This window comes from Ptiloglossa arizonensis, chromosome 7 (genome assembly GCF_051014685.1).
Source record: "Ptiloglossa arizonensis isolate GNS036 chromosome 7, iyPtiAriz1_principal, whole genome shotgun sequence".
Classification (NCBI taxonomy): Eukaryota; Metazoa; Arthropoda; class Insecta; order Hymenoptera; family Colletidae; genus Ptiloglossa; species Ptiloglossa arizonensis.
The window spans coordinates 3,357,095-3,377,797 of NC_135054.1; the positions used below are offsets into that span (position 1 = coordinate 3,357,095).

The window sequence follows — 20,703 nt, forward strand, 5'->3', positions numbered from 1 at the left end:
GTCGTAAATAAAATGGTTAACCACGATACGAAGGATGGTTTCTCTCTTAATGCCAAAATGTAGCAGCAACGAAGTATGTTGTAGTTTTTAGATTGGATCGATTAATATTTTTGTCGAAATTGGTAAAGTTTCATCGAAATCGGTGTCCGACAGTTTACGATGTCCCATGCGAGTAAAAGTTAGTTTTGGGAATGAAAAATCGGACAATAAAAATTATAAGAGCAAAAAGCGACCGCGCGCGTTATTTAAAATATGACAATTGACAAATAATTTTATACACAAGGTGTTTCAGAAATACGTGTCCATACTTTAGGAGGTAAATATACACACTAAGTGAGTACAAAATATCCTATGAACGTACTCTTTACCACTGAGTTGAAGTCTCGCTGGACGGTACAGGGGCAAAGAGGGATGGGACCGCCCATCCCCACACAAGTCGCAAATTCTGAGCCTTAGCCACGGTCCCCACCATAGTAGTAGGAATGGATTTTAATTGCGTTCCTATTTCAATATGTACATATATGAATATAAAGCTTGGAGACTACAAACTACCGAGGTTCCGTTTATGCTTATATTTAATGCATAAAACACCTGTTTTATCTCACGAGAGTTATTTAATATAAAGAAAAAACATTGTTTAATATTAACAGTTTTTCTATAGGTGGAGTAACGAAGATGATTTTGAAATACAATTAATTTTCCCTAATGGAATCAAATATTTTGTATAACACAATCCAACTTAACTCTAGTTATTTTCCACAGAAAAGTATTGAGTCATGTTTCCTAAGAGACAATGTTCCAAATGTATTAAAATTTGACATTTCTATTCCAGCATACAAGAAATACAGAGCGAACAGAATAATAAAAATCAGAAAATTAAGTCTTCTCTTAAAGATTTAAAAATATGCATCTTTTTGAGAAAGCAATGGATACATTTTGTCCGTACGTCAATACATAAAACCTATTATAATATTTACCAAGAAAAATTTGTTGAAAAATTTTGTTAACCGATCAACTCTTGTCTGAAATATTTTTTCATCAGACTACTGGAAGTGCCTGAAAAATCGTGACAATTTTATGCGCCACATACTGTACATAACTTCTTTTGAAATGAATAAAACATTCATTTTTATTTATTTCTAAATTATATTTTTATTAAATTATTTTAGTTCATGAAAGATTTACTTCTACTAGTAATTATATAACCAATGCTTTCCTAGCGTATTGTAAAGAAACCAGCAAAAATTGTTGTCCTGTATTAGGTATAACCAGTGTACAATAGTAATATGTAAACTACGCCAATGGGGCTCTGCCTGCCGCGTGTTTCTTATTATTTTTCTCTATCTCGCTACCTTCTTCGTCACTCAGTCCACATGTGTCTGTAACTGCCGCGACGAATAGCGGACTAGAATTGAATGCATGCGTGAGAGTAGGTGTACCCCTTCTACTTTTCTCGCATTCCTGCCACGGGACTTCAAGTCAGTGATAAGGAATACGTCTTATATATATCAGGTTTCGAGTTATGGACGATCGAAGAAAATGTTCAAAATTCTAAGAATAATTTTGAATACATTTTGTATTCTCTCTCGCAGATTGTATATTTAATTGGAAGCTAGAAAGATAATTTCTGGATTAAAGGGAATGTAGTAGCATGTTATAGAGGAATGTGAACATCGTGGAGCAATTTTTACCAATTGTTAGCCGCAGGCCTTCGAAGCACGAGTTCTGAGGTTGTTGCATCCGATACGAATTTCAGTTTCTTTTAGAAGTCAACTTCTCAGCTCTGGATAGTAGGTACATTGTTAGCTTCCGTTGAATCCACGATGGATTCTAAATGGGCCCGAAATAAAAATGTCGAAGGGAGAGGGAGACATTTTGAACATTTTCATTTTCAATTATCCGTAACTCGAAAACTAAGGTACAAAGAACACACGTTCGTACGATATTTTTTGTTCATCTTGGTGCGTACATTTATCCTCCGAAGTGTGGACACGTATTTCTAAAACACCTTGTATGAAGATAAAACATCATATAATTGATCGCTTTCTTTCGTGTCAATTGTTGTAATTTTTCCACAAATTGTAACAATACAGCGTTTTCATATATATGAAAACTCTTAGAAGCATAGTGCGCGATAAAATCGTTTAAAAATTTTATTCGAGTATACGAAAACTTACTCGAGCCAGTGTACACGCGTTAGAAATAACGATAAATTTGCTATAAAGTGTGATGCATGCTGCAGAATAATTGTAAAGCTCGTTGAAAATTCAAAAGAACACTATTCGTGTATTGTAGGGAGATTGAGAGTCCTTCCGCGAGGGAACTGAGTTGGCAAGGGGAACGTTTCCCGACTCTGTCCGAGTTTCAACGATGTCTCGGGCCAGTGACGTAGCTTGCAAATTTGGTCTACTCGTTGGTAACAGAGATAGGCGGAATTTTATTCGAATAATAAACTACGCACAAAAAATTTGTAGTTATTTATTTCGAATAATAAACTACGCACAAAAAATTTGTAGTTATTTATTTCGAATAATAAACTACGCACAAAAAATTTGTAGTTATTTATTTGCAGTATACATTCGTTGGACATTTTCTCGAATAAACTGTTATTCGTTCAATGTGAAACATAATTTGATCGTATAATTGAAATTGTAATTTTTTTCGAACAAACAATCCATCAAAAGGATTCTCTATCTTTTATGTATTGTTTCAAATTTTTATTCGAATAACTATTTCGTCTATTTCTACTTAGAAATCGTGTTTCAAGCGCGAGTAAACGTTGAGACTGATTATGGTTATAACTTAGCGTCTTCACCAATTCGTAGAGTTCTTTTTTTTCTATAGTAAATTGTACATCGTTGGAATAAATATTGTAAATTTGTACTTTGCAAATACGGTTTATTTGCCATCGACCATTATTTATTATTCCAAGTTTCTGGAAATCAATTTTTCCAACGAAGAATAATTTACGAACGAAGAAAGTAATTAAAGTTTTTCCCATAAGAGATAACTATAGTCGTTCAGCTATAGTCGAATTGCGATTCGTCGCGTTGCTCGCGGGAATGAAAAATTATTACACATGGACTAATAACGGATACCTATACACACGTATACCTTAAACATTATTTCAATTAAACGTTTTTTAAAATGAACTTTTAAATGCATTACGCATATAAAACTTGCGACACATTCGTGTTTCAATGAAACAAACGATGCACTTCCGAGATATTGTTTGAAAACGAAGAAAGCGCGCAAAAGTATAAAAAGAAAGAAAGAAAGAATTGTTTTGGACGAAATAGTTTCATCCTTTTTTAAACTTTCACGAGTACGCTGAATCTTTTAACGAACAATCGATTCTTCGTCTCTGAACTTTCTTAGAAGAAATTTATCGATAGCGAGCTGAATGTCGTTCATCTACGAGTAATCAAAATTACGCGCGATCCTTGAAAAATGTACGTCCACGAAAGTTTGATTTTTCTTGTAGTTACGGAATGATGTATTTTTCGTTTTAAAATTGTTCTTTCTTTCGTTTTTGAATGCTTCGTTTACAATATTTGATGCAAAACCAAAGCGATTATTGCGTAGTCGTACCACACCCTGAGATTCGCTGGTAAAAGGAAACCCTGTAAAAAAAAGTGTGCATTTTGCCTCTGGAAAGACGAGAAAAAAACAGTTTATCTTTGTACAAGGTACCCGAAGCTTATCCGCGATCGTCGACTCCAGTTCCGTAAAGGCAGCATTTGATTACTATTTGTCCTTTACTCCGGTTTCTTCATTTGTCAAAAACTTACACGAACTCTGTGTAAAACTTGACCGTTTTCGTGCAGATAGGATTTTGAAATAATTCACCTTCGTTCGGCCGGCAGTATCGTTTATTTCTTTCCCAAACTACAGTATCTCGACGATAGAAACTCGTATCGCATACTTTTCCATTCGAGTGTTCGATGAATAATCATTGCACGAAACACGCAACGTATTTCCCGTGTTTATACGTAAGGAAAAGTGAAACGAAAAATGAAAACTTTCTTCCGGTCGCGAAAGACACGATGTTTACTTGCCGAACGACAGTGTATCCACGGAGAGATAAAATTCTTTCTACGTTCCATAGGGTTGAAAATATTTCTAGTAAAAAGAACGCTCGAGAAAAGAAGGCGGTCCAAGAGACGATTCTTTCTCGGGATATCGTCGTAATGTAAAAATCAAGGCCGAAACTTTCGTCCAGAACGCGCGCGGGATTAATTTATTCTCCTAGGTATGACGCGTCGCGTCGATCCGAGGGTTAGCGCGTGCCGTTGAAATTTCTTGCAACCCCGTTAAGATTCCGTCGTAGAGAATAGAGAGGCGCATCGTCCGCTGGACCGGTGGTCGTTCGGCTTCCGGTGGCGCGGTGCGGTGCGGCGCAGCTCGACACGGCTGTTGCTGGATCCTCGATCCAGTGTGGCGGAACGCGAGTAGTGGGGTCGACGCGAGTAGTGGCGGTGTCGGATTGGCCCAAGAGGAATTGGTCTTGGATAAGAGGGTGCGAGCCGACGGTCAAAGCGAAAAGAGAGGGAGACTCGGGCTAGCGAGAGAAGAGTCGTGGTGGGGATGACGGTGAACTGGAGAGGGACTCGAGAACAGTTCGGATGCACACCGCGCAAGGACGGTGATTCAGTTAGCGGCAAGCCGCCGTCGGGTAAGCGTTGTCATTGTCGGGTTTTCGTTCACGTCCGTCGAACGTATCCGTCGCGTTCCATCGTCTGGAGGTCTCGCTTCGTGCGTAAACGCGCGCGATTCGATACATGTATTCGAATCGTCGAACTCGCGTTTGGGAATGAAATCGACACGGTCGTTCCGTATGAAAACTCAACGCGCTCGAGAAACTCGATGAAGCGCAACAACGTAGAAGCCGGCCGGTCGAAAGAATCGTCGAACGCACGAAAATCGATCTTCGTCGCGCGAACATCGCGACGATTTTGAACGAAACGAGGGCACGACACCGGCCCTATTTTCTCTCTTTCCTTTATCGGTAGCCACCGACGATGCGAGTCGAAAGTAGAATCGAAAGAAGCGCCACCGTGGTGGGTATCGATATTCTGCGAGGTTAGTCGATCGGTAAACATGACGAGTAACGGAGGAGCGTAGAATCGATTTTGGAACTCCGTAGGATCGAATAGTAGCTATCGTGCGGAGGATCGCACGCTACCGCCTTTTCGCGCCTTTTCGCGCCTTTTCGCGCGACGAAAAGAACAGAGAGGGGGAAAATTGGTCTCTCGAAGGAAGGAACCGAGGATAATTGGCGCGTAGGTGAACCACCGTGGTTCGAGAGGGGGAGGGGAGATAGGTTGGATCGGACCGGGAGAATACGGGCAAGGATGAAGAGTCGACCGGGATGGATGTTCGGGCTCCTCTTCGGAGCGATCCTAATTCGTCACGGGAACACATTGGCGGGCAGTGAGATGTACGCGAAGACGTTTTCCAGCCAACAGCATCCGTCCGATCCGTGTTACGACGAGGACAGACCGCGACGATGCATTCCGGATTTCGTGAACGCGGCGTTCGGCGCGGCCGTCGAGGCATCCTCGACCTGCGGTAGCGGAGGACCGACGAGATACTGCGACGTGACCGAGCAATCGGGCGGTACCACCGGCATAGGTCAGTGCCACGTCTGCGACGACAGTACACCGCGGCGACGATTCCCCGCTAGTTACCTCACGGACCTGAACAACCCCAACAACGTCACCTGCTGGCGGAGCGAGCCGCTCGTCACGTCTCAGAGTTTCTCCGCGCCGCCAGACAACGTGACCTTGACCCTCTCTCTAGGAAAGAAGTACGAACTGACCTACGTCAGCCTTCAGTTCTGCCCGAAGGCGGCCAAGCCGGACTCGATCGCGATTTACAAGTCGATGGACTACGGGAAGACGTGGCAACCGTTCCAGTTCTACTCGTCCCAGTGCCGTCGTGTCTACGGCAGGCCTAACAGGGCCACCATCACCAAGGCGAACGAGCAGGAAGCGAGATGTACCGACAGCCATCGATACACCGGGGGCGATGGCTTGGGTCCCGTCGGTAGGATCGCTTTCAGTACACTCGAGGGTCGTCCATCGGCCTCCGACTTTGACAACTCACCGGTTCTACAGGATTGGGTGACCGCCACCGATGTGAGGGTAGTTTTCAATCGTCTCCACATGCCCCAGCAACCCTCCCAGGAACAAGTAGACGAGCGTGAACGCGAACGGGAACGCGAACGGGAACCTGAACGCGAACGCGAACGTGAACGTGAACGCGAACGTGAACGCGAACGCGAACGCGATCACGGCCTTGATCTCGGCCTCGAGGAGCTCGCGAAACGCGAGAGGGAGCGAGAGGGGAGGATCAAGAGCCAGAAGACTCTGTTCCGTGGCCCGGTGGACCCGTTGGTCACCGCGTTACCCTCGGTGCATCAGGTGATCGCGCCACAAGAGATGCAATCGAACGACGCGGTGGACATCGCCGAAATGAGCTTCGCGGCTGTGACCGTCTCCGCGACGACGACCACCACCCTCTCGACCAATTTCGGAGCGATCGTGGTCGCTCATCACTACGCCGTCTCCGACTTCGCCGTCGGCGGCAGGTGCAAGTGCAACGGCCACGCGGCAAGGTGCATCCCGGGCAAGGACGGCGAGCTCGCCTGCGAGTGCAGGCACAACACCGCCGGCAGGGACTGCGAGAGGTGTCGGCCGTTCCACTTTGATCGACCCTGGGCACGAGCCACTGCCAGAGATGCCAACGAATGCAAAGGTTAGTCGAGCCACTTCTTCCTACCTTCTTTCGCGGATTTTTACCTCGATACATTTTCACCCGAGCTGACGAGAGACACGTAAAACTAGAAACGATTGGACATTATTGATAACAACCCGCAAACCTTGGTCGCGGTAGTTCTTATCTTTTTTCGCAGATTTTTATCCCGATCCGTTTCACAGTCTTGCCTGGTGAGGGAAACTGGAAACGATCAGTACAAACATTGGTCGTGGTAGTTCTTATCTTTTTTCGCAAATTTTTACCTCGATACATTTTCACACTCTCGCCCGAGCTGACGAGAGACACGTAAAACTAGAAACGATTGGACATTATTGATAACAACCCGCAAACCTTGGTCGCGGTAGTTCTTATCTTTTTTCGCAGATTTTTATCCCGCTCCGTTTCACAGTCTTGCCTGGTAAGGAATAGGTGAAACTGGAAACGATCAGTGCAAACATTGGTCGTGGTAGTTCTTATCTTTTTTCGCAAATTTTTACCCCGCACCGTTTTACGGACTTGCCTATGCTGCCGAGAGATACTTACAACCAGGAACGATCGCACGATATTGATAACCAACCGCCGATAAACAGAGAAACGGCAATCGGCCAATACGAAAACAGTAAAAATCCTTTCAAGTCACTAATTACGACATCTCTGATCAGAGACATTTGTAATTTTTGTGAACCATGTTCGTCCTTTTCCGGACATTGTTATTATGCGCGCGCGCGTTTGAGTCTACTGCAAGACCGCATAACCGTTGATCGTCACCGATCCACGTTAGAACGTTTCATAGTAAACACGCGCCAAAGTTGTGAGTAGAATGAACGATAGTATCTCTTTTTTCATTATACGAGGACATGTAAAGTTTATTTAGACAAGAAAAGTAATAATAGAACGAACACAAAGTAATATCTATTAACGCAAGAAACCACTTCTCACTTTGGTTCTTCTCTCTCTGACTCTCTTACTTCGTTTCTTTCTTCTTCTGGTGTTTAGTTCGTGTCCTGCTGTCACGACTGACTCTCTCTGACATTGTTTATAACACCTCTTCAGCTAGACTCGACTTCGCGTATCTTATTTACATCACAGACTACAAAACTGTGGACAAAATAGTCCTACTCGTCCAAAGTTGCTCACATACGCACATAAAACCAACATTCGCAAAAGTTACCTTATGAACAAAAATATGAACAAAAATATGTATCAAATGTATGAACACAGTGTAGGTGTAAAGGAACATTATTTAACCGCACTCTGCTCCAAACACCCTTAACAGAGTTAACGCGAAATGAATTATGAAAGAGATTTTTACCTCATTTCGTGAGCCAGGACAGATTGTCCCGAACGCGATCAACGCCAAGGACCCCAATATACGTGCGGACAATCCGTACGATCTAGATAACCGGTGCTCCATCGAACCTCGGGACGAAAGTAATACGCAAACTCGTTTTCACTCGGTGTAGGGAGAAAATATTGCCGACCTTGCCTTTTTCGTAACATTGTAAATATTAGACTTTGCAAAAGGTTTTTCAGCGGATCTTGAAAATATCCACGTTGTGAATTTCCAAGATTTGCATCGTACAGAGGGCCCAATATGCACGTGGTATGTTCTATCTTAATCGTGATTATACTTCGATATTAAACAGGTTAATCTATAATGTGATAACCAGTTGTTGCGCTATATTGTAGTAACCGGCATTTAGATTCCTTCATAAGAGGAACATTATTAAGTCTCGTAGTGCTTCTGCATTCCATGGCGATACGCAAAGCTGTAAATTGAATTCTTACAATACTGAGCAAACGCTACTCTTGTTTAGGAGAACAGACGAAGCGGTTGTAATTCATGATCGATCCAATTTTACTTTTGATGTAGACCCAGGGTAGCCGATTTCGCTCTTCCATCTTCTACCGCAATTATAAATATTTTTAAATATTTAGTCTTTCGAAGCGTTTGCTTCTCATGAATTCAACGTGATCGTTAAAATCTAAACGGACGATCAAAAATAATCACCAAAAATTTAGTCTTGGCAGTTGAAACGAAATGATAGAGCAGTTGTCGATTTTGATGGAGCAGGCTTTAAAACGTTTTCTTCTTCGATAGATAGAGATAATCCTGGTAAGTTGAGATTACTGTCTACGGTAAAAATTGCATTTTCCATAGATTTATTCCCATTGGTGGTGGAAACTGTAGTTGAGAGATTCGAAGGTCTGTATCCGAACCGATAACAAAATTCTTAACATAGAACGAACAAAGAAGTGGACTGAGAAGGCTTCCTTGTGGCCGACCATTAAAAACTTTCCTGGTTAAAGTACCTGTCGACAGAGCTAAGAACGGTAATCGTTTACATTAAGGGCGATCTTACGATTTTTATGACCTTGAATTGTTGAAATGTTGAACAACTTTTTCCTACACATATACTCGTCATTCGATTTTATGTTTCGAAATATTTGTAAAAATATTTATAGCGTAACGTATCGTACGTTACGTACTAAAGTAAGTACGCACAAGACGGATCACAAGTGAGTTTAGACTAAATTTTTTGAAGAGGACCGTTTGCCTGTTTGCACGGAGTCCGTAGGTAAACAAGTGATCGATCCACCGTTAGTGAGGTTCTCTTTTAAAAATCTAGTATAAACTCACTCTGATCCGCTTTGAGCGTTTCTGGAATTTCGAAAGTGTAAAACGTTGTACAATATTGTAAATATTTTTGTAAACATTTAGGAACTTACAGCCAAGTGGCGGGTACGTATACAATAGGAAAAAGTTGTTCAGAATATTGACCTTGACGACGTATTTCAAGGTCACCCAAATGGGTGAGATCGCTCCTAATGCAAATGGGTAATTATCCATCCTTGTTTCTAAAAAAGGCTTCAGGAGTAGGACTGTCTGACTTAAAAGCTTACCTGAGGTGATGAAAAGAATCCTGAGAACTCTATCGGTCACCAGAGCCTTGATTTGACCATTTTCTTCAAAGAGAAAAGCGATTTTGTAATCGAGATAGGACGAACGTTGTCACTATCTTTCTTTATCTATAAAAAGAAGTTAAACTTTGTTTCCAAGCAAGGTAGAACTTGCTACTCGAGTACATTTCTTTAAATAGGTCAAGTGAAACGAACTTTAACTCGAGAGGCAAATTAACAATAAAGTGGTAATCAATTTTGTCGAGACCTGGAGAAGTTCCGAGTTTACAACTATTGAGAGTTACAGTGAGCTTATGGAGGTTGAAGGTAAAACTTAAGATTTGGTTCCGGGTTTGTGGGAATTTGGTTGGGACTAATCTTATTTCTTGCTTCTTCTATTTTTTTTATTTCGATTAGAAATGTCATTTCCATCAGTTTTCACTTCAACCTATTTATTTTTAAAAATGTTTCATAGCGAATTCTCTGCAAATTTTTCCCTTTTTTCTTTTAATATACCTCCTAGTTACCGTTGTACATTTTTTGTACTCTATACGATTAGCCAGGCTTCGAGTGTATTTTCACTTTTCAAGGACTGCATTTCTTAGCCAAATAAGTTTAGAACACTCATTGTTCCACAAAAATATCGGATTCCTGTGTTGTTTACTATTTACAACTTTGGTTTAGTGGAGACTCTTCTATGAACAGTTTCTTCCGTAATTTTTAAATTGCAGAAGAAATTCTGTTTCTGTAAGAGATCACAATCATTGATTTCCGTGTATTTTCAACTACTTTAAGTTTGTTAGTATCAAAAATGTTACAATTCAAAAGAAGATCATGAGTCGAAAGGAGAAAGTTTGATCAAAGTTTTCTTCTGAGATAGTCTACACGAGTAACAGAATTATTGTTAATTAATGTTAAATCAGAATTGAGAAGCCTGATTCCATTATAATCATTTTTGGAACAATTCCAAAAAGTATTGTGCGAATTAAGGTCGCTAAAGATGAGGCTCGAATCGTAAGAATTTAACGAGAGAAGAAGCTGATCGCGCTCAGATTGCGAGGCATTAAAACCACGACTTCTGAAACACCCTGCCAGAACGACTTCCGGATCTGTGACAAGAATTTTAACCGGTCTTCAAATTATCAACAATATTACAAAATCTTTGTACAGAGCAGAATTTTATACGCTTTCTTATTAAGAAGATAAGACTTTCTTTTGGTCCATTCGTTTCATCAATTCTAACCGAATTAAAGTTTGGGAGATCAAATTTTTTGTTTTTCTGAAAAAACATGGAAAAATAATATTATAAAATGTCACGTATATTTCGTATTTTATACTCTAATACTCCAAGTGATCACGGTTAATTAAATACGTCTCTCTTGTTGCTATTGCTCTCGTGTCGAATAAATTTGCCTAGACTTTTAAATATAGTTTGTCTGTCTGGTGACAATAATCGTAAACTATTTCTGACTGTAAGAATCGCAGAGTTGCAGTTAAATTTTTCGAGATTCTAAATTTAGACTATAGTATAATTTTAATAGGATAAATGTTTCTCGCGTTGTACATAGAGCTGCTCCTAATTGATCTTTAATTTACATTTTTTGTTCTCATAAGTACTTTTATTTTCAATTCTTGGTAAACTTGTTCAATTTAGACGCTCGATGCAACGATTATTGTTTCGATGGAACCACGAAGGAATATAGCAAGCTTGATTTTTAAGCGCATTTTTATAATATTTAAATACAACCCGTATTCGATATGAGATTTGTTTCTTTCTCTTTGACAAAGTCTAAGTAAGTTTTCAATTTCAAGTGCTGAGATACAATTTTGGACCATTCATCTCCTTGCTCAATCGTCGAACTTACATTTTGCGTTCACCATTCATGATTAGGTTTTCGTCAAACTTTTCCTCTACCATTCAATAAATTTATTACACTTTCATCTTTGCAAATAACATTCTTCCAAAAATGATAATCCTTACCGATATATATCGTCTTGTAGATATTCCAATTTCCTTTACTTACTTTTACCATTCGCATACGTTGAGCTACACGACTGTGTATATTTAAGATATTTTCGACGTACTCAGCACTTAGAAATTTTCTTATATATTTTTCAATATCAATGATTGTTGGAATACTTGGCGCGTCTACTTTTACTTTTCCAAATATCCACCTCTTGTCACCGTGTCGGTTAAGTTTCTCTTTTGAGCTACTTTTTGTCTTGTTTGTTAAACGATTTTCATCCTTGTACCGTTTTACTCTACACATATATGTATATACCGAACCGTAGAAATACTATTTTCTCTATGTGTTCGTACGGGTTTCCAGTATTCAAGCGGTGAATCACTAGTTCACGTTTCCATATTATTGTCTGGCTCATATTTACGCTATTCACGAGAAAGCGGTATTGAAACTATTGTTGTTAAAATAGGCTTCGAGTCTCGAGTTCTTAGAGTCGCACTTCAAGCTGTAAGAGCCGGAGCCCTTCTTGTTGTGCTTTTAACTTCGAAGGCTCGAAAACGGTTCAATGTATCTTGAATATTATCTACAATGAAATATTCGATCAGGGATCGAAAGAAACAGTTAATTTTTATTGTTTAATAATTCTGTTTCTTCTTACATTTTTTCTTTAATAAAATATATAGTCTTTGTAGTATTTTTATGGGAAAAAATCTTTTCCTTGAAATCTTTTTGAAAAACTATTCTTGTAGAACAGATACTTTGGAACACTTGCAATCAAAATTCCACAGGACTAGTTGTTTCAGGAGTTTTGCTAGAAACAGTTTCATGAAACAAATAAAACTCCATAGTACATTATAGGTAATAATTTTCTTTCACCATGTATAATAATATCATACTGTACAGTATATAATAACATATTATTATGTTTGTTTCGAGTAAATGATCGAAATAATAAGAAACTAAAATGTAGTTTCATAAGAAATATTGAATAGGAAAGTGAACTTGTCAAAGATAATACCTAAATAATTTTTCAAGCGATTGTATACCAAATGTATTATCGCCAAGGAAAATATTCTTATTGTACGAGGACTTTTAATTTTATTTGTTATAAATTATATTTACACCAGAACTTTTATTTATCTGTTTCCATCTGCATTTATTATGTAAGTTCCATTTGAATTGTGTTAACCGAACCTATTGAAAAAGATATAAAACTGTTTCGATCTCTGGTATTATTCTAAATTAAGGGCGTTCCTTCGTATTAGGAGTGAAAAGAAATGATTTATTTTTACGTTTTTTTAAACGTGAGGTAGGGTTTGAAAAATCGAGGAATTGATTTTTGAATAGAAGTGAGCCCAGGTACAATATTGCACGCTTGGTGCACCCTTAGGACGAACCTTCGTTAGATCTTTTTCTCAAAAATGAACAGACTCCTTTGCTTTGTTTTATGATTGTCTATTGATGTAAGTGCATAGTATATACATACTGGGTGAGTCACGAGAAAATGGAGTTCGAAGTATCTCTGTTATTTATCGTTGTATCAATACACTCCTAATAACAAAGTTCTCCTATTTGAAGAGATGCGTTCGTGACTGAGGTTTATTTAGTTTCAGGCTTATAAAGTGTTTTACTTCTTCTTATAATGCATGTGGTATACAATCGAAAATTTAAAAATTGATTAAAGTGAAAGTAGAGTGGGGGCATCTCACTCGTGTTTCTAAGAATTCGCATAATTGAAGAATTTGCTATAATTCGTTGCAGCGTTACCAATGGTAACCTACCCTTGTAGGCTTTGTACAAGAGTAAATATAAAGCATAAAGTTTATTTGTTTAGTTAGATTAGTTTGGTTTGAGTTAGTTTTCTTCGTATGATAAACTACAATGAAAACAGTATTGAAATCATTCAATGATTGCTTTAATGGAACTGAGTGTATTTTATAAAAAAATATTAATGTGGAAAATCATTCTCTCGAATTATTTAAAATTTGCTGTAATTCTGAACCTTTAAGTAAATCATAGTTGTTTAACGAAGAAAGGGAATAGAGATGTTTTTTGAAAGTTAATTAAGAACTATTTTCATGATAATTAGTAGATTACTTATATCTATGAGTATGGATTAATAATTGTATTGTCTGTTATATTAAACGAGATAATTCTCACATTATCTACGTTGCTCTGTTTTATATTTGAATACTTCTGGTTTAATACGATACGATTATTATCGTTTGTTGTTCGAATGTAATTTAATTTGTTCGGTAAATTTTTTAACTTTCGTTCTTTAATTATTGTTTCGAGAAATTTGTAATTGATCCCAAAGTAGAGCATCGTAACATAATTTACAGTATACGCTTGTTTAAGACTAAGTTTGTCTTGTTTATTTTATTTAATTATTCCTTCGAATATGCACAGATATTTTATAAAGCATTAGCTAAATCCTTTTACAATTAAATGAATTAAGTTTGATAATATTGAGTCAGCATTCTCGTGCACTTTTTCCTAATTACAGACATTGAAACAACAGGAAAACTTCAATATTAAAATAAAGCGTTGCAAGTGTATCTATGTATATGTGTGTCTATATATAAAAATTATTCGATATTACTAGAATACGAGAGTAAAATTTGAACAATTGTATTTAGATAACATTTAACAATAAGAATTAATAGTAATTCGTTCTTTTCGGTAGAACAACGTGACAATAAAAATATTATTAGATATTACTTGAATACGAAAGTGAAATTGTAACAATTGTATTTAGATAACATTTAACAGTAGGAATTAATAGTAATTCATTCTTTTCGGTAAAACAACGTGACAATAAACATATGATTAGATATTACTTGAATACGAAAGTGAAATTGTAACAATTGTATTTAGATAACATTTAACAGTAGGAATTAATAGTAATTCATTATTTCGGTAGAACAACGTGACAATAGATATTACTTGAATACGAAAGTAAAATTGTAACAATTGTATTTAGATAACATTTAACAGTAGGAATTAATAGTAATTCATTCTTTTCGGTAGAACAACGTGACAGTAAAAATATTATTAGATATTACTTGAATACGAAAGTGAAATTGTAACAATTGTATTTAGATAACATTTAACAGTAGGAATTAATAGTAATTCATGCTTTTCGGTAGAACAACGTGGCGATCGAACACTTTCTCCGATGAGTGACTTCAAAGGGCTATGTATAATGATGGATTTACACTGTACGTTTGGGTAACGTCCGTTGAAGCATTCTTCAATGGGTTTTGCACGGAAGTATTCTTACTGTCCGTTACCATTCCGTTTGGCGGCCCCTTTGAAGAATGTCTTGACGGACGGCCGTCGGTCGATTGCCTGGATAATTTAAGAACACCCTGTATTTGTTTCGAACAACTTGAACCCCCAGTTGTTCTATTCTAACGCACCTTACGATTAAGATCCATGGATGGAATAAAACTTGGGAACAAATAAAATTATTATCGTTTGTTTTTATTATTCCGTGTTGCGTGATTCATGTTTTACCGAAAAGGAAAAGATAATCTAATATAAAACTCTTCGAGAAGAAAGTCTTCGTTTTCGTGACTTTTAGATATTTCAATGGCCACAAGTTTTCTACGTATTCTGAGCTTCGATTTACGAAAAAATTAAAAAAAATTGACACGTCGCAGAATTTCCGAACAGTATGTACGTATTTAGTTCAAAGACTTTCCGGAGACGCATTCTTTGCGATGAAACTCACCTTTTATGGACAAATCGAAATATCAACGCATTTATTATTGCGTGACTTTATTGGATCGAGCAGTTAAAATCAAAATTTAATTGAAACATTTGTACGAGAAAAAATATGTAAACTTAAATCCAAAAATGGCGTTTCCAAAATATAATACATCAAAAACGGCTGGGAGAGCTTCCTTAAAAATGTTTGTACGTGTACTTAGAAAGATTGTTCTAACAACGAGATGTGTCGGAAGTCAGAAGCAGAATCTCTAAATAGAATTTTTAATAGAAAGGAAAATATATTAAAATTGAAAGAAGTGAGAAAATTTCGATTTTTCTTAATAAAATGATCGCAACATTTCTCTCCTCCCGCGTATATCTTTTCAAATTATAACAAAATAAATTTGTTGACAAGTGATTTTTAAATTTTCAAAAAAATGTCAGAATTACCGTAAAAAACAACCGATTTACATGATCGATTATAACTCCCGTAGTTATTAATATCTTTTAATCGAATTTTCACGAAACATTTTTACCGAATTACGAATAATAAACTATATTTAGCAATTTCCCAGGAATATTCGGTTAAAGAAAGGTCGAATTTAAAAATTCTAAAGCCAACTACTCCGTTATGTTATCTGTTCACGTCCTTTATTACTTCGATGTCACGAAATCGAGTCGAGATCGATTATTCGTGAAATATATAAAATAATGCCACGAGCACGTTTAGTAAAAATTACACTCGTATGATATAATTTAACTTTTTTTCGATTGCATTGTAAATTATATATTTTGCAATATGTTGTATACTTCTAAAAAGATAGGACAGAGGAAAACAGTTACTTGAAAAAACTTTTCAGGGTTTTTCCAAAACATTTCTACGCTGAATTCATTTTCGGATTCGCGTACGTTTCTTCCAGTGCCTGTTACTTGTTCGCTCTCTATGTAAATAATTTTTTCTATAATGCAAAGTGCCGTTAAAAGTTGTGCGCTGTGTTCATGGTGACAAATATCATGACACAAAGCTTTCTGAAAACAGTAGCAAAAATTGTCGCATTATCGTGACTTTAAAATGCCACAATTTTAACGTCACATCAACACAAAGAACTTAAACTCAAAACTTACTTTCTCGCGTTTAGTATATTTTTAGTGACACTGTTTGTGGGCAATTCTAGCGTATTGGTTCTAATTTTTCTGATTTTCATCGACTGCCAAGTTGAATTCAGAAAAGTTTTTCTTGGCCATCGTTCTAGGTTTCATCGTTTACACTTTTAATTTAACATCTAATTTTATTTTCATCGATGAGACCAAAAATGTACGCAGAAGTCACACTTTCGGACAACGTTGTAATTCGTATTCGAGTGTAATTATTTTTTACAAAACTCATTTTCTTTGAAAAATATTTTCTTTGGAAAACAGTCTTCTTTCAAAAATATTTATTTACAAAAATTCAAGAGTAAAGAAAGAAAGAAATTGAGAATAATATTTTTGAAAATTATAAACGGACTCTATTTCAATTGTATCGTTTCTTTGCACGATTTTCGTCACGGTTGATTCCCATAAACATCAGGGACAGGACACTGATAATTCGCTACTGGCAATTTGTTTGAAATTAATTCGTCGAATTTAGACATTTCTCTTATTTCTTGCAAGTAACGATGAACCGTACCGATGGACGAAATTCATCTTTTTCTAATCACTTTTAGTGCCGCATACACCAAAGACTGGCAGTCCTATTTCATAGTTGTCCGAGAGACTGAATACCTTTTTTCTTTTATAAAATTTCAGAAATCAAGGGCAACGTTTCCTCGAGTTTGAAACAGTAGTTATTTTCGTCGATCACGTTTGAATAATTTCTCACGAAAACGGAATGCCGTAGTACCCACGCAAATTCTTGGAACATCGAATCGAAATTGAATCAAGTCAGAGCAGGGCATACGATGTGAGAAAGATACGTTTCAATGACTCGATATATGTATATACCGTATCTGGTAAAATCTTGTCGTTTTTATTAACATTAGCGTATAGGTATAAAATTAGCATAGGTACATTATCCTTGATATCGTATAGATACGATTAGGATCGATACGGCTTCTTGTACACCAGTATCTTCGAAGCACTTTTACTTGAGCCGAATATCTATTGCTATTACTACTATCTGTACTTTCGCGGATAGTTGTTCAATAATCTTTCCGTTTATCAGATCTCGACACGATGATTTTGTAACTTTTACCACCTCTTAGAGACTTTTGACCTGTTACACCGTGGCTACCAGTACTTCTTCTTTCCTTCTTTTTCTTCTTCTTCTTCTTCTTCGTCTACTGGTTCTACGAGGTTGTTTATTTCTTCCGTTGCGCGGTTCGAAGATAAATCAATTAATTACGGTGAAAATGAATGTAAAACAGATTTAAACGATTTCCTCTAGTGGATTTACATTGGGAATGCTCGAATCGCGAGTAATAAGGAAACTAATTCCAACGGAAGGTAATCGGGTGGATTGTATATTATCCGTAGCATTGGTTATATAATATGAGCTTGCGGAATGACTTCCGTTGGTTGTGTACCGTACGCCGGCAGGGATGTAAAATAAGATTCGCGTTGAACACGTTCCCCGTTGCGTTTCGGCGTCAGATTCCACCATCGTTCGTTCCGCATCCTCCATTCCCGATTCTCGAGTCTCCGTGCTCCGTTCTACTCTTTACGATTTCGTCTCTTATTCTCGTTCTCTGTGTTGCCCGCGGAACGACCCCAGGGCTAGGGCACTCCTTTCGGTTCACCCCTTAATTCGAAGCGGCGAAGCGTTGCCTCGAGACTCGTATATCGAGGATGTATGCTCAAATCAAAAACGTCGGGGCCAAACCACCCTCTAAAATCGTTTCGAATCGATAAGGGACGCCCTTTTCGCGCGCCGACCGCGATCGCGCGCCAACGAGGGTGTATCGCGAGAGAAAAAAAAAAAGAGAAGAAAGAAAACAAGAACCGTAATCGTAATTAATCGCGGACAACCCTGGGACGTCGTTTCGAAGGGTTCCTCGCGAAGGATATCGTTAAACGTATTCGTTATGAGTATCATTTCCGAGTCGAAGATACCATGCTCGACGCTCGCTAAGTTAGAGGTTGCACTTGCATCTACTTGCCACCAAAACAACACTTATTCCTTTATTTATTTTAATGCCGAGCGTGATTTTTAATCTGGTATTAATTTTTAAAATTCAGAGTAAAAGGAATAACACAACTCGAACGCGAATTTGATTCGATAACAAGGACACCTTTACCATTTTCAATTTAATATTTTACGAATGAGAAATACAATAATATTTTTGATCTTTCATATCGAAATTGTTTCAATTTTACGAATAATTCCCTAATCAGGTCTTATTGTACAAGACTAACACTGTGATGATGTTTACATGGTTTGTATTGTTTTTACTAATTTTAATTTTTGCATTATTATTAAAACGATAAAGCTCGTCTTTTTGAAAGAAAATTAATAAGTGGAACGTAGAATCGATATTAATGGCTATAAGAATCTACGTATTTGGAAATACAAGGTAGAACGGTAATTCAACAGAGATAAAAATTAGATGGTATTTGCAATTTATTTTAAAGAAAAGTATTGGACACCTCGATTCCAAATTTCGTTCGTATATTTATCTACTTATGTTTCGAACACGTTACGAGAATGTTTTCAAACGTTAATAATTGATTTTGGCGATATAGGTAATCTAAATGATCGGTGCGAACGATAACGGGATATTTGTTTTACGCGTGCGTAATATTTCCAGCTAATGGTTTATTTGTTCCAAACTGTTCAAGAGTCTTAAGAAACGTCGTTTTAAGAAACATGATTTTAAAATTACGGTATACAGTGTTGGGGGAATATACAGGTTGTTTGCACGTAGAAAGTACGACGAAAGTGATTGTTTTGGACATAAAAATAAGAAAAATGTTGTTTCCAAGTTATAGCTTACTTTATGTTGCAGTAATCCTTTCCGCGTATAAGAACATGGAACATAAATATGAGTTCAATGTCATTACAAATTTAGACAAATAGTTTTAAGTATTGTACCATGTCACATTTAGTATACCGGCTACGTCCAACGATGAAAGATATTTTTATGACGAATTACGGATAATGATCAATTTCTGCAAAATGTACAAAACGAGTTATTCAAATATTCAAATAGTCAATATGCACTTTATGTACGGACTTGCACAATGCAATGCTGTGAAAGCCTACTGTGACACTTTACAATTATCGTAAGAATTAAGATAGATATATTTAAATTAAAAAAAAATATAAAAATAAATACGTTGTCATTTGTTTTCTCGAATGACAAAACTTATTGAACAACCTATTACATATGTATTTTTGTTTCCCTACTTGCTGTGGATTCTTTACAAAAAAACATTGTTTGCCTACAAATAAAACATAGTAGAGTAGGTACTGTACAAATAACGAGAAGTTTAATAAGAAATTCGTTGAAAGTATTTAACAAGAGAAGCGCGGACATAGTATTATATATAACACGTTGGTTGAAATATGAAAGTATTAAACAAAAAGTTAATAGAAAATGTTTTTATTTAACAAAACATCACAATCGCATTGTTGTATACGGCACGTTGCAATACCATTGTCCCTGAAATACATACATATATACTCTACTATGTTTTATTTGTAGGCGAACAATGTTTTTTTGAATATATATATAAATAAATATAAATATGAGCTCAATGTCATTACAAGTTTGGATAAATAGTTTTAAGTATCGTACCATAACACACACACATGTACATATTGAAAATATCGTGACAAAAATATCGAAAATACCTATTCTTTAGAATTTAAACGTGTAAGTGCATTATTACTTACGTCCAAGATACTCATTATAATAAACCCGAATAAAATAGACTTTAAGGACAACACGTGTTACGGAAATTAAGATATAAATAGTGTTCGTTTAATTGTCTTTTTTTAGTTACTAGACGACACTAATAGCTGTATATAAAATTACCAAGCTGTACATCGAATAACCTCACTATTTTAATTTCGTTCGTTTTCTCGCGATTGTGGTACTTTCTCCCAAGTTATTGATAGCGTACCAAAACGAGTTTATTAATTTTCAATTTTTATATTTTCTTACTGTATCCTCGCGAGAGTGTCACCAATAGGATTGGTGAACCGTTTTTAATTATACATTCGTTCCAGTGGAATTGCCTCGTTTCCGGTTGTATCGAGAGTTACAAGACTCGCTTCACGTAGGTAGATACTCGTGTAAAATACGAGAGGGTATTTTACGAGATGCGAGGTACACCGAGGGTAGAATTCATAAATGTCGTGCGTATGGTAAACAACGCTTTGGTA

At 37.1% G+C, this 20,703-nt stretch overlaps 1 protein-coding gene across 1 annotated transcript in view; it reads left to right on the top strand.

Annotated features, from left to right (window-relative positions):
• The first annotated feature begins 4,729 nt into the window (after positions 1-4,729).
• The window catches only part of LOC143148955 (netrin-1), a 264,655-nt gene continuing 248,681 nt past the window's right edge, over positions 4,730-20,703 (top strand). Inside the window, exon 1 of the mRNA XM_076315806.1 lies at positions 4,730-6,759. Coding sequence (XP_076171921.1) covers positions 5,355-6,759 — 1,405 coding nt within the window. The 5' untranslated portion in view covers positions 4,730-5,354. The remainder of the gene's footprint in view (positions 6,760-20,703) is intronic.